Below are 18,368 nucleotides of genomic sequence, written 5' to 3'. Positions count from 1 at the left end.
ACATGGGGAGCCGCTCATCTCCTTCAGACCTTTATTAGAAATCCATAAATACCCGAGATAAATAGGGAGCATCGCACATAAATAGCCCCTCGGGGCAGAGGGGAATAAATAGTCGGGGGGGGGGGGGGGGCCACGGCCAGGCCAGCCTCAGCGGGGGCTGGCGCTGTGGGTGAAGATGCGGCTGATGATGGTGGCGAAGGACTGGAGCCGCTGGAGCGCCAGTCGCTGCAGCAGCGGGTGGGCCCAGGCTTCGCTGGGGGCCATGGGGTGCCGGGGGAGGCGGCCGTGCTCCTGCTGCGGGGAGAGTGGGGTTAGGGGGCCCGAAGCAGGAGCCGCAGCTGATGGGTGCCTGCTTCCCTGGCTGCAGTGGGGGAACAGGCTCCTTGGGGGCTGCCGCCCCCCCCCCCCCCCCCTTAGCCACTCACCTGGACGAGGCTCAGCAGCTGGTCCAGTGCGGCCTCCAGCCAGGGCAGGGGGCGGGTGGTGAAGATGTCGGAGCCCAGCAGGTCCCGGTAGTGCTGCAGCCCCTGGAGGATCCGCCGCAGGCAGCGCTGCGGGAAGCGGGGCCTGAGCCGGGGGACTGGGGATCCCCACCACACATCCCCCGGCACCATGGGACCCCCAGGCACCCCTGGGAACTCTGGGAGCATCCCTCAGCATCCTTGGGACCCCCGGGCACCCCTGGGAACTCCGGGAGCATCCCTCAGCATCCTTGGGCACCCCTGGGAACTCCAGGAGCATCCCTCAGCATCCTTGGGACCCCCTGAGCACTTACGGGATTCCTGCATACTTCCCCCAGCACCCTGGGATGCCTGGGAACCCCAAGAGCATCCCTCAGCATCCCTGGGACCCCCGGCACATCCCTCAGCATCCCTGAACCCTCCCTCAGGCATATCCCCCAGGCACCCTCCGGCTGCCCTGCTGCAGCCCCCCAGCACCCCGCGGCCCCCAGTACCGTGTTGTTGGTGTCCAGCGTGGAGGGGTCGCAGGCGTCACTGCAGCGGATCCGGGGGGGCCAGTTCTTGGGGTCCTCCTCACTCAGGTGTGTCTCCTCCTGGCAGCAGGAGTGTCAGCAGGGTCCCCATGTCCCCCCCCTTCCCTCGCACCCCGCATCCTCGGGGCACCCCTCCTGCCAGGATGCCCTGCACCCTCCGGCCCCCGCAGACCCCCGAGCCTCCTGCGCTCACCAGGACCTGGTGCGGCTCCTTGAGGGTCGCCACCCGCTGCAACAGCTCCCGGGAGATGTTCTTGCAGGCTGCCCAGTCGGTGCGGGGGCCCGGGACCGGGGCCGGGGCCGGGGCCGCGGGCGGCAGCAGCAGCAGCAGCAGCGGGAGGCAGAGGCAGAGGTGGAGACGGTGGAGCGGGGCCATGGCCGGTCGGTGCCGCCACCGGCGCCGGCACCGGGCTCTTATGGGGTGGCGGCAGGTGGGGAATCCCCGGGGCAGGTGGCACCCGCCCCCCGTTACTGCGAAATCGCCGCCTCCCTCGAAAGCAGAACCGATACCGGGCCGGGGTCCCCGGGCTGCGCCCCGCCGCGCCCGGCCCCGCGCCCCGCCGGGACGGGACGGGACGGGCAGGAAAACCCGGGGCAGTTCCTGGCGGCTCCGCGCCCGGGGCCACCGCGGCGGCAGCGGCACGGGCCGGATCGGGACCCCCGCGCCCGCCCCGGGACCCCCCGCCCGGTGCACCTGGGCCGCCCCGCCGAGAGCACCGGGGGGCCCGGGCGGGGCGGGAACCCCCGGAGCCCGGCGGTGTCGTCGTCCCCTCGGTGTCCCCTCGTCGTCCCCTCGGTGTCCCCTCGGTGCGTGTACCCCGGTGTGTCCCCCAGTGTCCCCCGTCTCCCCCCCCCCCCCCGCGGTGTCCCTCGGCGGCACCGGGAAATCAGCCGGGGCGGCCCCGGCGCGGCAGCCGGCGGCTCCTCGGGGCCGCGGTGTCCCGGCGGGGATTCCCCCGGCCGTGCCCCCCGCCACCCCCGGGACCCCCGCAGGTCCCGGCAGCCCCGGTCCCCGCCGGGCCGTGCTGCCCGCGGCGCCGCAATCGCGGCGGCCCCGACGGGGCGGCTCCGGCCCTTCCCGCTCCCGCCCGGCGGGACTGCCCCCGGCCTTCCCCGGGCCCGCGGGCGCGCACCCGCTCCGGGGGGCGGCCCACCCCGTCCCTCCCCTCCCCGCCCGTGGCGCCGTGTCCCCCGTGGGTTTGGGATGGGGAGGCCAGGGCGGGGGTGCCAGGGCGGGGGGGGGGGGGGTCCCGGGGCCGGTGGGGCTCAGCATCACGGCCCGGCCACGGTGCGTTGCCCTGGGGGCCCCGCGGGACACGAGTGGAGGGGGTGGGACTCCAGGGGAGAGCGTGCGACATTGTGGGGCATTTGGGGATGCTTTGGGATCCCGCGGGGCGGGGGATGCTGCTTAACACCAGTAGGTCCCCGTGGGAGCCCGTGGGACACGCTGGGATCCCGTGCGGTGCCAGGGGAGGCTGCGGAACGCCCGTGGGCTCGGCGGGACGCCGCGGGAGACCGGGGGACGGCGCGGGGCCGCAGGCGGCAGGCAGCGCCCGGGGGTCCGTGCGGTGTTGGGGGGACGGAGGGACCTGAGGGGGTCCCGGAGCGCTGCCCGACCATCCCCATCCCGGGGTCTCCCGGCCGCAGCCTCGCCCCGGGGACCGCGCCCCGACGCAGCCAATTTCAGTCTTTTTGTCCTCTCCGCCGCGCCGTCCTGCACACCACCCGCCGCGCCGCTTAGTCCCGCCTCGCTCAGGCGCTGATTGGCCGGCGTCCTCAGCTCCGCGTTGCTATTGGTCCGCCTCCTCCGAGGGCGGGCCTGTTTTCCAGGCGGGAGCGCGGGGGGCGCGGTTGCCATAGCGACGGCGGGAGGGGCGGCGGCGGCCCCGGCCCGGCCGTGGCGGCGCAGCGGGACGAGCCCGGGACTGCGGCCCTGGCGGGGCTCTGCTCGCCGCTGCTCGGTAACGGCGGGCGCGGGGCGCTGTGGGTAACGGCGGCCGTCGCCCCGGGGCGCGGAGCACTGTGGGATGCTTGGCCGGAGCGCGGGGGGTTGTGGGTAGCGGCCCCGGGCTCGGTGCACGGTGCTGAGAGCGGCGGCCCCGCAGCGGCGGCGGCGGCTCGGGCCGGGCCTGGGGCCCCCCACCCGTGCCCTGCCCTGCCCTGCCCTGCCCCGCCCCGCCCGGCCCCGCCGCCAACGGCTGCGGGTCTGCGGCAGCCGATACCGCCGCTGGGTTCGGTGTCGGTCTGCGGAGATAAAGGAGGCGGGTGCGGAGCTGGCCCGGTGCCTCCCACGGGGGAGGCGGTGTGTGTGTGTGCGTGTACTCGGTGGGGGTCAGCTCGGGGTGGGGTGGTCAGCGGGAGCCCGGCCGGTGGCCCGAGATCTGGCAGCAGCCAGGCCCGAGTGGGAGTCCGGCTCCCGGGGGAGGCTGCCCGGTGCACCGGGGCTGATCCCAGCGCGGGAACGGGGCTGCCACGGGCTCCTTTCCCCGGTGGCTCACGGCCGTGACGGGGCTCTGAGTGTGTCCTGGGGAAGGGACTTTACAGGCCCCGCTGCCTGCGTGGGCTCGGTGCTGCCGGTGTCTCTGGCAGGAGCGCTGCACCTTACACTCACTGGAGATTCCAGCCGCCTTTTCCATCCCTCGGAGTCACCGGGTCTCTGCCGCCAATTCCAAGAATCAGAGAGCCCTGGTGTTTCTGACTGACCAACTTAGTTCCTTTTCTGTTTCAAAGGGAGACGCTGGTTTTCACCATGAATTTTGAAGGTCTTGACCCCTCCCTTGCCGAGTATGCTCCCCCCCTCCACGCCGCACTGGACCCTGTCCTGGACCCCCATCTCAACCCCAGCTTGCTGCAGAACGTGGAGCTGGATCCTGAGGGGGTGCCGTTAGAGGGTATCGCCGTGCCGGAGTCGGTGCACCTCATGGAGGGCATGTACAGCGAGCTGCACACCGCTGTCTCTGAAGTGGGGGTGCCCGTCTCTGTCTCCCATTTCGACCTGCATGAAGAAATGCTGTGGGTTGGGAACCACGGGGTAGGTGCCTGCTCTGGGAGCGGAGCAGGGAGGGTCACTGCCCGAGATGGGCTGTCTGTGCTGCTCTCGCAGCCCGACACCTGCCTGCTGCCACCAGCTGGGGGCAAGCTGGCTGTGGGTGGAGAGCGGTTCAGCGTTGGGCCGAGCTGGAGGGTCCTGCTCAAACTGGGGTTGTGCTGCACCGGTGCAGAGCTACTGCCCGGAGGTGGTTGATGGGTCTTGGAGCATGAGTCTCTTGGTGTTTCCCAAGTAACTTTACTGTCCTGATGTGTGGTGCTGCTGGAGCTTTTGGTTCATTTCTTGTGTCTGCATGTATCTGCCTGAAAAGGAAAAACCTGAGCAGTCTTCCGCAGTTCGGGGCACACGGGGGGCAGGAAGCCCCCCCCCCGTAGGCTGGCTGAGGCCATAAGGCAGCCGATAGCTTGCCTCCGCCAGGGAGCTGGCACAGGGCAAAGCAGCATTTGCCTGTGTCACATCCAAGTGAGGCTGGGGCAGGTCTTGACGAGCCTGTCCCTGGCTGGTTTTAGGGCCATGCCACCTCTTTCTTCGGCCCGACGCTGGAGCGATACTCCTCCTTCCAAGTGAACAGCAGTGATGACATCCGCCAGATCCAGAGCCTGGAGAACGGTGTCCTTTTTCTGACCAAAACCAACCTGAAGTACATGTCCCGGGGGGGCCTCATCATTTTTGACTACCTGTGAGTGCCTTCCCCGGCAGCAGGCGGGTCGTGCCGGCCCCATGAGGTGCCCCTGTGCTGGGGGAGATGGTCCCAGCCCCTCTGCTGGCTGTGTAAAGGCTAGATGTGGGAGAGGGCGAGGGCAGATCCTCCACCCCCTTCCCCACTGCCTCCCTGAGCTGGGTGGGAGTGTGAGGGCTGTCCTCTCCCACAGCATGGATGAGTCTGAGGACATGCACAGTCTCCTGCTGACAGACAGCAGCACACTGCTCGTTGGTGGGCTGCAGAACCACGTCATTGAGATAGACCTCAACACGGTCCAGGAGACTCAGAAGGTATGGCCGGGCTGGGGGCTGCTCCCTGCTGCAGGGAGGTGCTTTGTTCTGGGACTCAACCCTGCTCACCCCGCTCTTCTGCCTCCTTCCCAGTACACTGTGGAGGTTCCTGGCATCACCATCATGAGGCAATCAAACCGTTTCTTTTTCTGTGGGCACACCTCAGGGAAGGTAATGCCAGCCCCATCCTACCTGGCAGCCCTGCTGATGCTCGGCTTCTGTCTGGGGTACCCTGGAGTTGGTGTTGAGCTTTTCCCAGAGCTCAAGGGGCTCCCGTGTAGCCGGCAGCTGCCTGCGTGGCATCCAGCACCTCCATCTTGCCCTCCCAGGTCTCCCTGCGCGATCTGCGCACATTTGTGGTAGAGCACGAATTCGATGCGTACTCGGGCAGCTTGTCTGATTTTGATGTCCACGGGAACCTGCTGGTGACCTGCGGCTTCTCCAGCCGAATGAACGGCCTCGCTTGCGACCGCTTCCTGAAGGTGTACGACCTGCGCATGATGCGGGCCACCACCCCGCTGCAGGTCCACATCGACCCCTTCTTCCTCCGCTTCATCCCCACCTACACCTCCCGCCTGGCCATCATCTCCCAGACAGGTGGGCAAAGCCGCATCTCCCGCCTGGCCGGGCTCCGCTCCCCTGGCGAGAGTGGGGCGATGGTCCCAGCATCCCCCAGGCTCAGGGCCAAATTCCAGCGGAATAGAGTTGGCCGAGTGCTCTCGACCTGTGTCCAGCCAGTTCAAATGGCCCTGTAAGCGAGAGGCGTGCTGGGTCACTGTGTGCTGGCTGCCCGCACGTTCCCTGGTGCCACATTGCTCCGCGCTTCCCTCTCACGCAGGTCAGTGCCAGTTCTGCGAGCCCACCGGCCTCGCCAACCCCGCTGACATCTTCCACGTGAACACCGTTGGGCCCCTGATCATGACCTTTGACGTCTCGGCCAGCAAGCAGGCCCTGGCCTTCGGCGACTCGGAGGGGTGCGTCCACCTCTGGGCCGACTCCCCAGAGGTCACCTTCAATGCCTACTCCCGGGAGACCGACTTTGCCTTGCCCTGCATCGTGGACACGCTGCCCCACTTGGACTGGAACCAGGACCTTGTGCCACTCTCGCTCATCCCTGTGCCGCTGACCAGCGATACCCTGCTCTCCGACTGGCCCGCTGCCAACTCTGCCCCAGCACCCCGGTAATTTGCCAGTCTCTCCCAGCGAAAACCAGCATGGGAAAGCTGGCCCCAGCAGAGTTCCTCTCCTTCCCCGGGTCTTGGGAACAGGAAAGCAGCTCTGTTGCTCCCCCTGCTCCCCCGCCTCGTGGCTGGTGCTGCCCTTCCTTGTCAAGTGCCCTGTGAAATGTAATATAAGCTCCCCGTGGTGGAGCTTAACCGCTAAGGTGCAGTGACTTGGCAGGTCTGAAGATGGTAGAGTATGGTCAAACCTCTGTCTTCCTGGTGGGGAGATCCTGGTGGGATCCTGGCTGCATTCCGCCTGTGCGGAAGCTCTTGTTTTTTGTTTGCTTGAGCCCTGTCCCGAAGATGCCTGCGCTCAGCGCTGCTGCCGTCTTCTGGCGTAGCCCAGGTGTTTTGTTGTGATAGAAAATGAATCTGGGGAAAGGACTAAGTGGGGGAAACCCTCATGACCTGCTGGTTGGGTCTCTGAGCACACCAAGCAAGGCCCTTGGTTAAATGATGCTGTCAAACAGAGCAGCCTCTGAGTCACGGTGTGTTTTGCAGGCGAGCCCCTCCAGTAGATCCTGAAATTTTGCGCACTATGAAGAAAGTGGGGTTCATTGGCTATGCCCCAAACCCAAGGACCAAGCTCCGCAACCAGGTACCCGCTCTCAGAAGGGGATTGTGCGGGGCGTGGGGTACTTCGGCCAGCAGCGGATGTGTGCAGTTCGGGGAGGGATGGAGCTCTTGCTGCATGTTGAATGATCTCAGAGCTTTCTGCAGGGCTCAGGACAGGGGTGAGAGATTAAATTCTCTGGCTTGGGGTGTTGCAGGAGGCAGGTGTATAGTTTGGAGGTGACAGCAGTGTCAGTGGGTGAGCCAGCCATGGAGGAGGGCTGGAGTCTCCCCCCTCGGGCCAGAATCCCAGTTCTATTGCTAACTCACTCTGTGGTAGGGAAGGTTTGAGCTGTCCGGTTTGGAGGTTTATGGCACGTCCCTCGCCCTTGGGAAAACACTGCTGTGTTTCGCCCTTGCCCGCAGCGCCACTGTAGTTTCCCCACAGTGATAAGTCCCTTGTAAGAAGGAAGGTGTGGAGGCCTCGTGCAGGTTAAGGGAGGGCCCCGCTCCTTTCTGGTTTATTCCTTTGCTCATTTGGGGAGGCAGGAAAGCCCAGGAGTTGATAGTTTCAGCACGTGGTGCTTCTCTTCACCTCAGGGTTCAGCCGCTCTTCCCTTCTCTTACTCCTCGCAGATTCCCTATCGGTTAAAAGAGACGGACAACGAGTTTGACAGCTTCAGCCAAGTCCCCGAGTCCCCAATTGGGCGGGAAGAGGAGCCACACCTCTACATGGTGGCCAAGAAGTACAGAAAGGTAGTGGCCTTCCAGGGCATGGGGCTCGGAGGCCCCAGGCTGGGCTTGTCTGGAGTGAAGGACCTGCCTGGGTCCAAGCACCTGCCCACGTCTCTGTGGGGAGCACCTAGGCGTTGCGCCGGTGTCCCGTGCTGTGGGAAGGTGTCTGTTTAACACGTTGTGTCTCTGCTCAGGTCACGATCAAATACTCCAAGCTGGGGCTGGAAGACTTTGACTTCAAGCATTACAACAAGACGCTGTTTGCGGGCCTGGAGCCCCATATCCCCAATGCCTACTGCAACTGCATGATCCAGGTGGGAGATGCCCCAGCCCTGCCCAGGCCACTGTGGCCCCCAGGACCTCCCCTGATTGCTCCGTCTCTGCCAGGTGTTGTATTTCTTGGAGCCGGTCCGCTGCCTGGTCCAGAACCACCTGTGCCAGAAGGAGTTCTGCCTGGGCTGTGAGCTGGGCTTGCTCTTCCACATGCTGGACCTGTCCCGAGGAGACCCCTGCCAGGTCTGTGGTGAGCCCAGGCGTGACGTGAGGCCAGCGGGCTGGGCTGCCTGGGAGGGTCAGAGAGATCGCAGAGGAGCAGGAGCCGGGTGGTGCCGGGTCCTTGGGTGATGGCATCAGACAGCGTGGAAACTCCTGTCACTTGACCTCGGTGACATGCTGCTCTTGCCCCATCCCCAGGGAAGCAACTTTTTGCGGGCTTTCCGCACAATCCCAGAGGCTTCGGCGCTGGGGCTGATCCTGGCTGACTCGGACGAAGCCACAGGGAAGGTGAACCTGGGGCGGCTGATTCAGAGCTGGAACCGTTTCATCCTTACTCAGCTGCACCAGGAAACCCAGGAGCAGGAGGGACCGCAGGCGTATCGGGGTGCTGGCAGCAGGTAAGTCCCTGGCCAGGGGACAGGACAGGGAGTAATCAAACCAGGGAGGGGGACTGGCTCCCAGGGGCCCCATCCATCGCTCGGGAAGGAGCTTTCTTGCCACTCATGTCTGCCCTGAGGGCTGCGTGGGAACACGTGGAGCTGCAGGCTACCCCTACAGCAGGGTTTGAACCCCGTGCTGAACTTCTGTCCCTTCTAAGCCTAGCTCTGCTGCTTGGCGGGTTGGGGCTGTGCAGAGGGCACCGGCGCTGGAAGCCCGATGGCTGGTTCCCCAAGAGCTGCTGGAATTTGGGTCCTGGCCCTGAACGGCCCTTGTGCAGCCCGAGATGCGTGGGTCCCAGTGCTCAGCCCACCATACCAGCCAGCCCTGCTCTGTAGGGATTGCCGGGATCCTGCTAACCCTGGTGCTCTTTTTCTCCAGCAGCTTTGGGTCCTCAGGGGACTCAGTTATCGGGCAGCTGTTCAGCTGCGAGATGGAGAACTGCAGCATGTGTCGCTGTGGCAAGGAAACGGTCCGCGTGTCCTCCACGCTGCTCTTCACCCTCTCCTACCCTGAGAGCACTGGTAACAGGCAGGGGCGGGCAGGTGGGCAGGGCAGGGCCTGGCATGTTTAACGCTGCTGCATTTCGGTGGCTGGGTGGGGTTTGTTATCCAGCCGTGACTTTTCCAGGTGATAGACATCTGCAGCGAGGAGCTTCTGCAGTGGTCTGTCCCGGGCTGCAGCAGACCCAGCAGCCGAGGTCTAGTGGTGGGTTTCTAACCTGCCGAGCTTTTGGCTACAGAAAGATTTGGGGGTGGACCTTCTTGCTGGTGGTTGTGAGGAAAACCCCAGAGGTTTGGCTGAGCTAAATTGGTAAAGATTTGTGTGTTGGAAGGTGACGTTATTCTCCTTTCTTCCTTCAGAAAAGCCAGTCAAAGATTATGAGTTTGCCCAAATTTTAAAGCGAAGCATTTGCTTGGAGCAGAACACACAAGCCTGGTGTGAGAACTGTGAGAAGTACCAGCCCACGGTGAGCCTGGCAGCGGGGTGCGAGCATGTCACACTTCACAGGCTATGAGGGGGTGTGGGAGAAGGGTGTGAGTGCCCTGTGCCACTGGCTGAGTGGGGGCAGTTTCTCCATTAGTCAGTGGGGAACCTCCTGAGTGGATGCTGGAGATTCGGTTCCTGGCCTGGATGGCGAGCCGGCATGAATTGGGGTATTTCCTGGGCTGTGTGAGCACTGGAATATGTCTCACAGGTCATGCGAATCCCAGCTGAATCCTCTCAGGGTAGGGGGCACAGGGAAACCCCCCTCCAGGAGCTGAGCACACCTGCTCCCTCCCTCAGTTGTTCTTGCAGTACCCCCAGCTACCAGGAACCCGGCCAGGCAGTGGAGAGGAAGCTCTGCAGGCAAAGGCGGAGGAGGGAAGAGGGTAGCACGTGCCAAATCCGGTTTTGAGCCTCTCCAGGGCTCTTGGTGCTGCCCAGCTTCCATCTCCTGCTCTCTCTGCAGGTCCAGACCCGGAACATCCGCTGCCTGCCGGACGTCCTGGTCATTAACTGTGAGGTGAACAGCTCCAAGGAGGCAGATTTCTGGAAGACACAGGCTGAGGTGGGGGAGACACTTTGGGGCAGAAGCAGGCTTGTTCTCCCTGGCACATGGGGTTTGCTGCGTGTCCAGTTCTGCGGAGGTGTTTTCACTCTGATCTCGCTGTCTCTAACAGTCTCTTGCTCTCCACCCGAGCATCACCCTACTTTGTTCACAGAGGACATGTTGGTATTTGGTCATGCTTGTAGCATGAGCTGTGCGTTTGGAATTGGAAAAGACAAGATCTCCTGCCATGACAAAGCTGACGGGACTGCAGTAGAGTCACTCTTTCATTTCCCCAGTCCCCCAGGACCTAGGAGCAGCAAGGCAGTGCCTGCTTCCCAGAGCACAAGCCCAGCAGAGAGCGGGCAGACAGTTGGGTTTCCCTCGCTGTCTTTTTCCCTCTCACCGACTTTAAAAGTCCCTGTCTCTTCCCCACTTCTGGCCTGGCTGTCACCCACGTGTTCCCAAGCCCAGCCTGTCACTCTGCGCTGACGCTTGCCTGTGTTTCGTTGCCAGTATGCCTTTCAGAGAGCCATGATGAAGAGAGGAGGCTTTGAGATCACCAAAGGCAAAGAAATCTCTCTTGGAGAGTGGTAGGTGACCATTCCTGGGGTGGCGAGTCTGAGCAGTGACGCCTTCTGGGTTGTTCTCTGGGCCTTGGAGAGCTCAGGGCCATTTCTCATCTGATAATTTGATAATCTACCTGTCTGTAGCTCCTCAGGGGCTCTGAACTGGAACAGTCTCATTGCTGCTCTGAGACTGTGACCCTGTATGGGCGTTCTGCACAGCATCTCCTTCAGATACCCTTGTGATCCACCTTGTGACCCATTTTTGAGCCCCCAGCTCTCTCATTCCCCTTCCCTTTTCAGACTGACAAAAGACCAAGGACCATGTATTGGCCCTTTCTGGCCGACATTAACTGACCACCTTTCCCAGGGCCCTGCTCTAGGCAGCTGTGGGGAAGTGATGCAGCTCTGGCTTCCCCATCTGTCCTGCGGAAGGTTCAGGAATAGGCTGGCGAGTGGGTGGGTGGGGTGACAGGGTTCCTGCCCTGGAGAAGTTGGCCTGGACAACATCTCGTGACTCCCTCCAACTTGGCCTTCCATGATTCTCCGTGCAGGAAGGAGCTGGGGAACCCCGACACGGGGCATTCGTATCCTTCTGTGGAGGAACTGAAGAACATTTGGATCCCTCATGCCATCAAGATGAGGCTGACCAAGAGCAAGGAGCTAGATGTCTGCAACTGGAGTGAGAGTGATGAGGTAAAGGCTGATGAGATCCTTCTGGGGCTACGTGGTTTTGTGCACGTGGGGCTGTGGGAGCAGAACTGGTTCAGAACTGCTTTCTGCTGAGCATGTGTGGGCGAGAGATAACGAGGCTGTCTCAGAGACACCTTGGGTGACCATGGAAACCTCTGGGCTGGTGGTGAGACAGCATGTCCGAGCTTTGGGGTTTGGGTTGGAGGCCTGGGAGCTGCCTGGCTGACAGCCGGGGCTCAGATGTTTCTCTGGGGCTGGTTCCTCCTGCAGCTGAGCCCAACCGATGACCCTGAGTCGGTCTATGTCTACGATCTAATGGCCACTGTCGTCCACATCCTGGATTCCCGCACGGGGGGCAGCCTGGTGGGGCACATCAAAGTGGGAGAGACCTATCACCAAAGGAAGGAGGTGAGAAGCCCTGCGGGATGGGTGCTCTCCTGCCCACAGCCATCGTACCCACAGGCTGCCAAGAGCAGCCCTGCTCCCCTGAAGTTCTGCCTTGCCGAGGGGTTCTCGCCCATGGCTAGCTCCGGGGTTGGGTTGTTTCACAGACCTGTTCCTGGGTCTCTTAGTCAAGTGTTGAGTGTTTGGCTGAATGTGCCATGCAGCCCTAAGCAGCTAAGTGCTGCTCACGCACCTTACGGGGAGGGAAGGGCTGAAGAAGCGCTCTTCCCACACTTACTCAGGCTGGTTCCTCCTGGTCACAGGCACGTTGCCAGCTTGTCCTTGTGCTTCCAGGTAAGGGCTGGGACGTCATCTCCCTTCCCAAGGAAAGGGGGCTGGGCTGGGCAGTCCTGTTTTATGGTGGAGATGCCCAAGCCAGGAGTTCCCAGAGTGTGTCAAGGCTGCATCCCTGTCTCTTATCTGTTGCATCTCCATGGGGTTGTGGTTACGAGTCGGGCAGGGACCGAGTCGGGCAGGGACCGTGCCTGTCCAGCCCCAGTGCTTCATGTATGCATTGTCACCACCCAGGCCAGCAGGGATTTCCCCACAGTGTCCCAGGAAGGGCGGGAGTTCCCACATGGCATGGTCACACCCCTCTTTCCTTGGTAATTGGGTAGAGGAGTCATTGCATTTGCCTGGGGGGGGCCCCTAAGGCAGTGCCTCTGCCTCTCCCCCCAGGGAGTCACACACCAGCAGTGGTATCTCTTCAACGACTTCCTCATTGAGCCTGTGGATAAGGTGAGCGCTCGGGGCCGTGCCACTGGCCCTGTGTTGACGCAAGACCGTGGCTGCGGGGACCCCGTGGAGGGGGGGTTCCTGCTGCACGCAGGAGCACCCAGCCCCACACCGGGCTGCCCCTGCACTGTCCCCCCCCTCCCCTGCAGTGCGAGGCGGTGCAGTTTGACATGAGCTGGAAGGTGCCGGCTATCCTGTACTACGCCCGGCGCAACCTCAACGCCAAGTACAACCTCGTCAGTGAGTGTCTGGGGTGGAAGTGGCTGCATGGCCAGCGGCGCTGGCTCGCAGCTGATTTCCCTTCCCCTTTTTCTGCAGTCAAGAACCCGATCGAAGCCAGCGTGCTGCTGGCGGAGGCCTCCTTGGCTCGCAAGCAGCGCAAGTGCCATGCCACCTTCATCCCCCTTATGTTGAACGAGATGCCGCAGGCGGGCGACCTGGTGGGGCTGGATGCCGAATTTGTCACGCTGAATGAGGTCAGGCCTCCCCGCGGCAGGGGAGGGGGTGCTGGGGTGCAGGGGCAGCCCCTCTGGGTGCGCCTGGTCCCCATGGGGACTGCAGGAGCTGTTGATCACCGAGCTCTCCTCTCACCCATTGCAGGAGGAGGCCGAGCTTCGCAGCGACGGGACCAAGTCCACCATCAAGCCCAGCCAGATGTCGGTGGCCAGGATCACGTGCGTGCGTGGCCAGGGCCCTAACGAGGGTGTCCCCTTCATTGATGACTATATCTCCACCCAAGAGCAGGTATGGGGCTCCTGCCTGGCCTCATGCAGCTCCCCAGCCCTGCAGGGAGGAGGACATGGACCCACTCTGCCTCCCACTCCACGGAGGGCCACCTGCAATAATGGCAGCACCCTCCCCAGGATGCTGGCAGGGGACTTGGGGAGGGGGGAGACCCCCACGGCTGCCCCTCAGCCCTCCCAGCCCACCTCCATGGGCCCTGGTCTCCGCAGGTAGTGGATTACCTGACCCAGTACTCAGGGATCAAGCCGGGGGACCTGGATGCCAAGATCTCCTCCAAGCACCTCACCACTCTCAAATCCACCTACCTGAAGCTGCGCTTCCTCATCGATGTGGGAGTCAAGTTTGTGGGCCACGGGCTGCAGAAGGACTTCCGTGTCATCAACCTGATGGTGACAGCATGGAGCCCCCCCTCCCTCAACCTGGGCGTGGGGGTCTCAGGGTGGGGCTGGGAGGCTGGTGGCAGCACTGGGGCTCGGCGGCCTCCCCCCCACCCTGGCAGCAGGACCCTCTCTGCTTTCCAGGTGCCCAAGGACCAGGTGATCGACACCGTCTACCTGTTCCACATCCCGAGGAAGAGGATGATTTCCCTGCGCTTCCTCGCCTGGTACTTCCTGGGTCAGTGGCCGAACCCTCAGATCCGGCAGGGGCAGGAGCGGGGGTCCCCGCCAGCCCCCCTCCTCCCTGACCGCGGCTTTCCCCCCAGACCTGAAGATCCAGGGGGAGACCCACGACAGCATCGAGGATGCGCGCACGGCGCTGCAGCTCTACCGCAAGTACCTGGAGCTGAGCCCGCAGGGTGCCGAGCCCGAGGACTTCCGCAAGGTGCTCAAGGGCCTCTACGAGAAGGGGCGCAAGATGGACTGGAAGGTGCCCGAGCCCGACACCCAGAGCAGCCCCAAGCGTAAGGCAACACCGCAGCCCCCCGTGCTTCCCCCCCCCACCGCCCCCCACCGCCCCCTCACCCCGCTTTGTCTCTGGCAGATGGGGCCGTGTACCCCCCCGTGCTGGCCCTGTGACCGGACCCCACGTCCCCGGGCGAGGAGCAGCCCCGGGATCCCCCCCCGCGGGAGGCGGACACACGTGGAACTGGAACCAGCAGCGGGGACGGGGCTGTCCCCAACCCTGCCCGACCCCCCATCCCCTCCCCGGGCCTCCCCCGGGGCCCGGCGCCCCGGGACTCCCTCTCCCTGCCGGTACCGGCAATCACTGCTCCTCCGCCCCCTCCCCGCTCGCCCGCCGGCCCGGGCGCCCTCATAAAGCAGCCTCGGACACCCGCGCCGCCGTCTCCTCCTTGACTCCGGGGCCGCGGGCTTAGGGACCGGCACCGGGGACGCGGCACGGCGGAGCCGGACCCGGACCGGGGCTGGGACCGGGACCGGGGACACGGCAGGAAGAAGCGGGGCCCGGAGCGGTGCTGGGACCGGGGACACGGCACGGCGGAGCCGGACCCGGACCGGGGCCGGGACCGGGGACACGGCAGGAAGGATCGGGGCTGGCACCGGGGCCACGGCGCGGCCGCCGGTCCGGGGGCGGGCCCGGGGCGGTCGCGGGGGCGGAGTCACCGCAGGCCCCGCCTCCGCGGGGGGCCGAGCGCCACGCGGACGGGGCCCTGGCATCGCCGCGGGTCCTCGGTACTCTCCGCGGGCTGTCCGGGGTGCTGCCTGCGCACGGGACGGCCCGGCCGCGGGCCGACGAGCCGCTCCGGCCGGTCCGACCGGCTCCGTCGGCCCGATCGGCTCGGCCGTCGCCCTCTCTGAGTGGCCTTCCGCCGCGGCGAGTCGGGTGGAAGGCCGCACCGGGACAGGCGGCGCCGCGGGCAGCCCCGGAGCAGCCGGCGGGGTTGGCGGAGCGGGCCGGGAGAGCGGCGCGGTACTGGGGGCTCGGCCGGGCCCGCGGCTCCGGGCAAGGCCCTGTAGGGGAGGGGGCTCTCGGGGGGGGGGGGGGTCTGGGCTCGGCCCTGTAGGCGAGGAGGCTCCGTCGGGGGCTGTGGACGTGGTTCTGTGGGCGAGGGGGCTCTACAGGGGGGTCTGGGGTCGACCCTGTAGGAGAGGGGGCTCTATAGGGGGGTCTGGGGTCGACCCTGTAGGGGAGGGGGCTCTGTAGGGGGGTCCCGGGGCACGGCCGGGCCCTGCAGGGGACGGGGCTCAGTGGGGGTCTGGGGGGGAACGCCATGGACAAAGCCCTATAGACAGCGGGGCTCTGTAGGGGACACGGGGCCCCGCTGAGGATGGGCCTTGGGGGAGCCGGGGCGGGGGGACAGGCTGTGGGGGGACAAGGGCCACCAGTGCTGGAGCTGCCCGTGCCCACAGGTCGCCCAGCAGCGGAGCCGTGAGGATGAGGGGCCAGATCCCACCCGCGCTCTGCCTGGCCGTGGCCCTGGCTGCGCTGCTGCCCGCCACCTGCGCCCGCCGGAGCCAGGACCTGCACTGCGGAGGTGCGGCGGGACGCGACATGACGGGATGGGTTGGGACGGGATGGTGGTTGGGACCCGTTTGTCCTGCAGCCATGGCCGCCCACCTGTGCTCACCCTGCTCCGGGACAGGCAGACATTCCTGAAGGGCCACAGGGCACCACAGGGACCTGCTCCCCACAGTCTTGCTGTCCCTGTCTACCGGCAGCACCGGTTACTCCTGGCGGCTTTGGGCAGCCGCAGGTCTGTTAGTGCCAGGGGCTGAGGTAGGGGCTCAGGCAATGCCGTTAGCTCCGGGCCATTGACGCTTGTGTCCCCCGCAGCGTGCCGGGCACTGGTGGACGAGCTGGAGTGGGAGATCGCCCAGGTCGACCCCAGGAAAACCATCCAGATGGGCTCCTTCCGGATCAACCCTGATGGCAGCCAGTCAGTCGTGGAGGTGAGATGTCTCCCGGTGGGCACCTACCTGCCTGCGGCACCAGGAGGTCGGGTGGAGGCTGTGGCAGAGCGGGGCTGGCCTGACCAGGGCCAGCAGCCGCGTGTTGAAGACTGGGGGAGTTGAGGGAGGGATCATACCTGTGTCGGGTGCTCTGCATGGGCTGGCTGAGCCCCATCTCCCATTCCTCAGCTTCCTCCACTGCCTATCACCAGCACAGCCCCATGGCTTTCCCAGGGCGTCCATGGAGACGTCTGAACCTTTCTCTGTGCTCCTGAGAAAAGGCGCTGGCCCGGCGTTCCTGTTCCGCTGTCACACTCAAAGGCCTGACCCTGCTGATCTCGTGCTGCAGGTGCCCTACGCCAGGTCAGAGGCACATCTGACGGAGCTGCTGGAGCGGGTGTGTGAGAAGATGAAGGAATACGGAGAAAAAGTGGATCCGTCCACACACCGGAAGAGTTATGTCCGGGTGATCTCCCATGACGGGACCAAGATGGACCTCTCCGGGGTCAAAATCGATGGAGACGTGGCTTCTAGCCTGAAATTTGCGGTGCGCGCAGGGACTAGGCCCTTGTGGTGGCTGTTGGGGCTTGGTGGAGATTTTGGGTAGTGGGACCCGCTGTGTCGGGCAGCTGCGGCCCTTCTAGGGATGAGCTGGTCCTACCTGCAGCTGCCGGCCCCTTCCCTGGTCCTTCCTGGGGCTAGAGGGAAGGAGGCTGCTCCCAGGCTGGGGTGGGTGGGCACAGGCCTGGCTCTGGGCTCCCCCCGGTGCTGTTGGCGTCGCCTGGCCCCGCGTGGTTGCCGTCTGACCCGCAGGCGGCTCCCGTTGCAGTGTGAGAGCATCGCTGAGGAGTACGAGGACGAACTCATCGAATTCCTTTCCCACGAGGCCGACAATGTCAAGGACCGGCTTTGCAGCAAGCGGACGGGTGAGCCGGGCTGGGCTTTCCCGGGGAGGGGTCTCTCCTGATGCCCAGGGGTTCATAGCTGCTCCGTCAGTGCTCAGACAGCAGGAGCTGCCAGCCCAGAGCAGGGAGGACACAGAGGAGCTGCGAGTCCTCCCCAAAATCCTGACATCCCTTCGTCCCGCAGAGCAGCCCCTCTCCGGCAGTCCGGTGCTGGGGTGTGCCTCCTCGCTGCCTGCGCTGCCAGCCCAGCGCCTGGATCCTGCTGCCCGCTGGAGCTGCCTGCGGATTTTTTTGGATGCTCTGCCCGGCCAGGCGTGCGCTGCCTGGGGCCGAGCCAGGGCAGATGCCGTGCCGGCTCCATTGGCCGCACCAGCGCGGGGCTCCTCGTGCAGCCAATGGCTGGGCTAATCTCCCTTCCTGCAGGGCTATTTCCAGCTCGTAAATGCCGGGGTCAGGGCACGCCGCGACCTTTGTGCTTCCCTATTAATGAACGTGGCCTGTGTTCATTACCTGTATTGCAGGGCTGGGCCAGGGTGGGTCCCTTCTGTACCTGGCACACGCATTGGGGGAAATGCTCCTTCCCCAGGGGGGGCCCGGGGGTCTCGCAGCGCTGCCGACTGCTCCTGTGTCTCAGCCTGTCCCCAGCCAGGCACCTGCTGCCTGCACCCTGCCTGCCCAGGGCTGATGCGGCTCTGCTGGCCGGCTGCGGGTGCTGGACCCGGGGAGAGGCTGGGCTGGCAGCTCTGTCCAAACAGCCGCGTTTCTTATTAACCACAGAACAAAGCGAAGGGGAAGCACAGGTGTCCCTCGGCATGGGTCACGGCTCCAGCCAGCCCTGGCGCTCCGCGCAGGGCTTGTTCCCACGCTGTGGGCAGGCGCTGGCCGGGGACGAGTGGGAAAGGATGTGTCACTGGGGAGGGGTCCCACGGGGCTCTGCCGCGTCCTGAGAACAGCACCCTTTGTCACTGCAGACCTGTGCGACCACGCGCTCCACATCCCACATGACGAGCTGTGATGCAGACGGTCCCGGCTGCCTCCGGAGGACGGTGCCGACCCGCCCCGGCGGCCTCGCGGGACCAGGACGGCACCGGGCTCCCTCCGGCCGTCCCCTACCTCTTGGTTCACCTCGTCCCCACTGACCCCGCTGGGACGGGCAGACGTGCCGGGGAAGACTGTGGCTCCGGAGCCGGCACAGACGCCGCCTCACCCCCTCTGGTGCTCTCATCCTATTTATTCACTGTCCGTCCGCTGCAGCCGCAGTGCCGGGGGTACCGGCACGCCGGGTCTGCTCCCCGAGGGGTGGCCATGGGGGCCGGGGCTGCGTCCTCGCTCCTGCCAGGACGTTCCTGCGGGCACACTGCCAGCCCGGGCCCTTCCTCAGCTGCTGCCGGGGGACACGGCAGGGGATACCGGGGCTCAGCT

The 18,368-nt window shown here is 65.1% G+C and overlaps 3 protein-coding genes across 10 annotated transcripts; 2 read left to right on the top strand and 1 right to left on the bottom strand.

Moving 5' to 3' along the window:
* Positions 1-83: 83 nt before the first annotated feature.
* Positions 84-1,608, bottom strand: IL23A (interleukin 23 subunit alpha). Of its 2 annotated transcripts, none has more exons than XM_052810204.1 (4): positions 1,188-1,608; positions 956-1,054; positions 426-551; positions 84-294 (listed from the first exon to the last, which is right to left on the bottom strand). In XM_052810204.1, exons 1-4 carry the CDS (start codon positions 1,368-1,370, stop codon positions 148-150), a joined length of 555 nt encoding a protein of 184 aa, XP_052666164.1. In that variant the 5' UTR covers positions 1,371-1,608; the 3' UTR covers positions 84-147. The 2 variants fall into 2 exon arrangements, with proteins under 2 accessions (XP_052666164.1, XP_052666165.1); XM_052810205.1 differs by having other exon boundaries at positions 426-527.
* Positions 1,609-2,821: 1,213 nt separating this feature from the next.
* On the top strand, positions 2,822-14,468 carry PAN2 (poly(A) specific ribonuclease subunit PAN2). 5 transcript variants are annotated; one of them, XM_052810131.1, is made up of 26 exons: positions 2,822-2,955; positions 3,725-4,025; positions 4,553-4,722; positions 4,916-5,036; positions 5,130-5,207; positions 5,366-5,633; positions 5,875-6,217; positions 6,761-6,857; positions 7,448-7,567; positions 7,741-7,860; positions 7,934-8,062; positions 8,240-8,439; positions 8,864-9,024; positions 9,343-9,449; positions 9,933-10,031; positions 10,527-10,603; positions 11,131-11,272; positions 11,540-11,677; positions 12,392-12,451; positions 12,598-12,688; positions 12,767-12,924; positions 13,049-13,192; positions 13,402-13,581; positions 13,714-13,807; positions 13,896-14,093; positions 14,174-14,468. In XM_052810131.1, the coding sequence occupies exons 2-26, from the start codon at positions 3,744-3,746 to the stop codon at positions 14,206-14,208; spliced, it is 3,612 nt and encodes a 1,203-aa protein (XP_052666091.1). In that variant the 5' UTR covers positions 2,822-2,955; positions 3,725-3,743; the 3' UTR covers positions 14,209-14,468. The 5 variants fall into 5 exon arrangements, with proteins under 5 accessions (XP_052666091.1, XP_052666092.1, XP_052666088.1 ...); XM_052810132.1 differs by having other exon boundaries at positions 8,861-9,003; XM_052810128.1 differs by having other exon boundaries at positions 8,861-9,024.
* A 430-nt stretch (positions 14,469-14,898) lies between these two features.
* On the top strand, positions 14,899-18,240 carry CNPY2 (canopy FGF signaling regulator 2). 3 transcript variants are annotated; one of them, XM_052810203.1, is made up of 6 exons: positions 14,899-15,094; positions 15,502-15,626; positions 15,926-16,041; positions 16,391-16,588; positions 16,871-16,967; positions 17,918-18,240. In XM_052810203.1, the coding sequence occupies exons 2-6, from the start codon at positions 15,527-15,529 to the stop codon at positions 17,959-17,961; spliced, it is 555 nt and encodes a 184-aa protein (XP_052666163.1). In that variant the 5' UTR covers positions 14,899-15,094; positions 15,502-15,526; the 3' UTR covers positions 17,962-18,240. The 3 variants fall into 3 exon arrangements, with proteins under 3 accessions (XP_052666163.1, XP_052666162.1, XP_052666161.1); XM_052810202.1 differs by having other exon boundaries at positions 14,900-15,061; XM_052810201.1 differs by having other exon boundaries at positions 14,900-15,104.
* Positions 18,241-18,368: the final 128 nt, after the last annotated feature.

This window comes from Harpia harpyja, chromosome 15, assembly GCF_026419915.1.
Source record: "Harpia harpyja isolate bHarHar1 chromosome 15, bHarHar1 primary haplotype, whole genome shotgun sequence".
Classification (NCBI taxonomy): domain Eukaryota; kingdom Metazoa; phylum Chordata; class Aves; order Accipitriformes; family Accipitridae; genus Harpia; species Harpia harpyja.
This window is presented reverse-complemented; position numbering and strand designations above follow the sequence as displayed.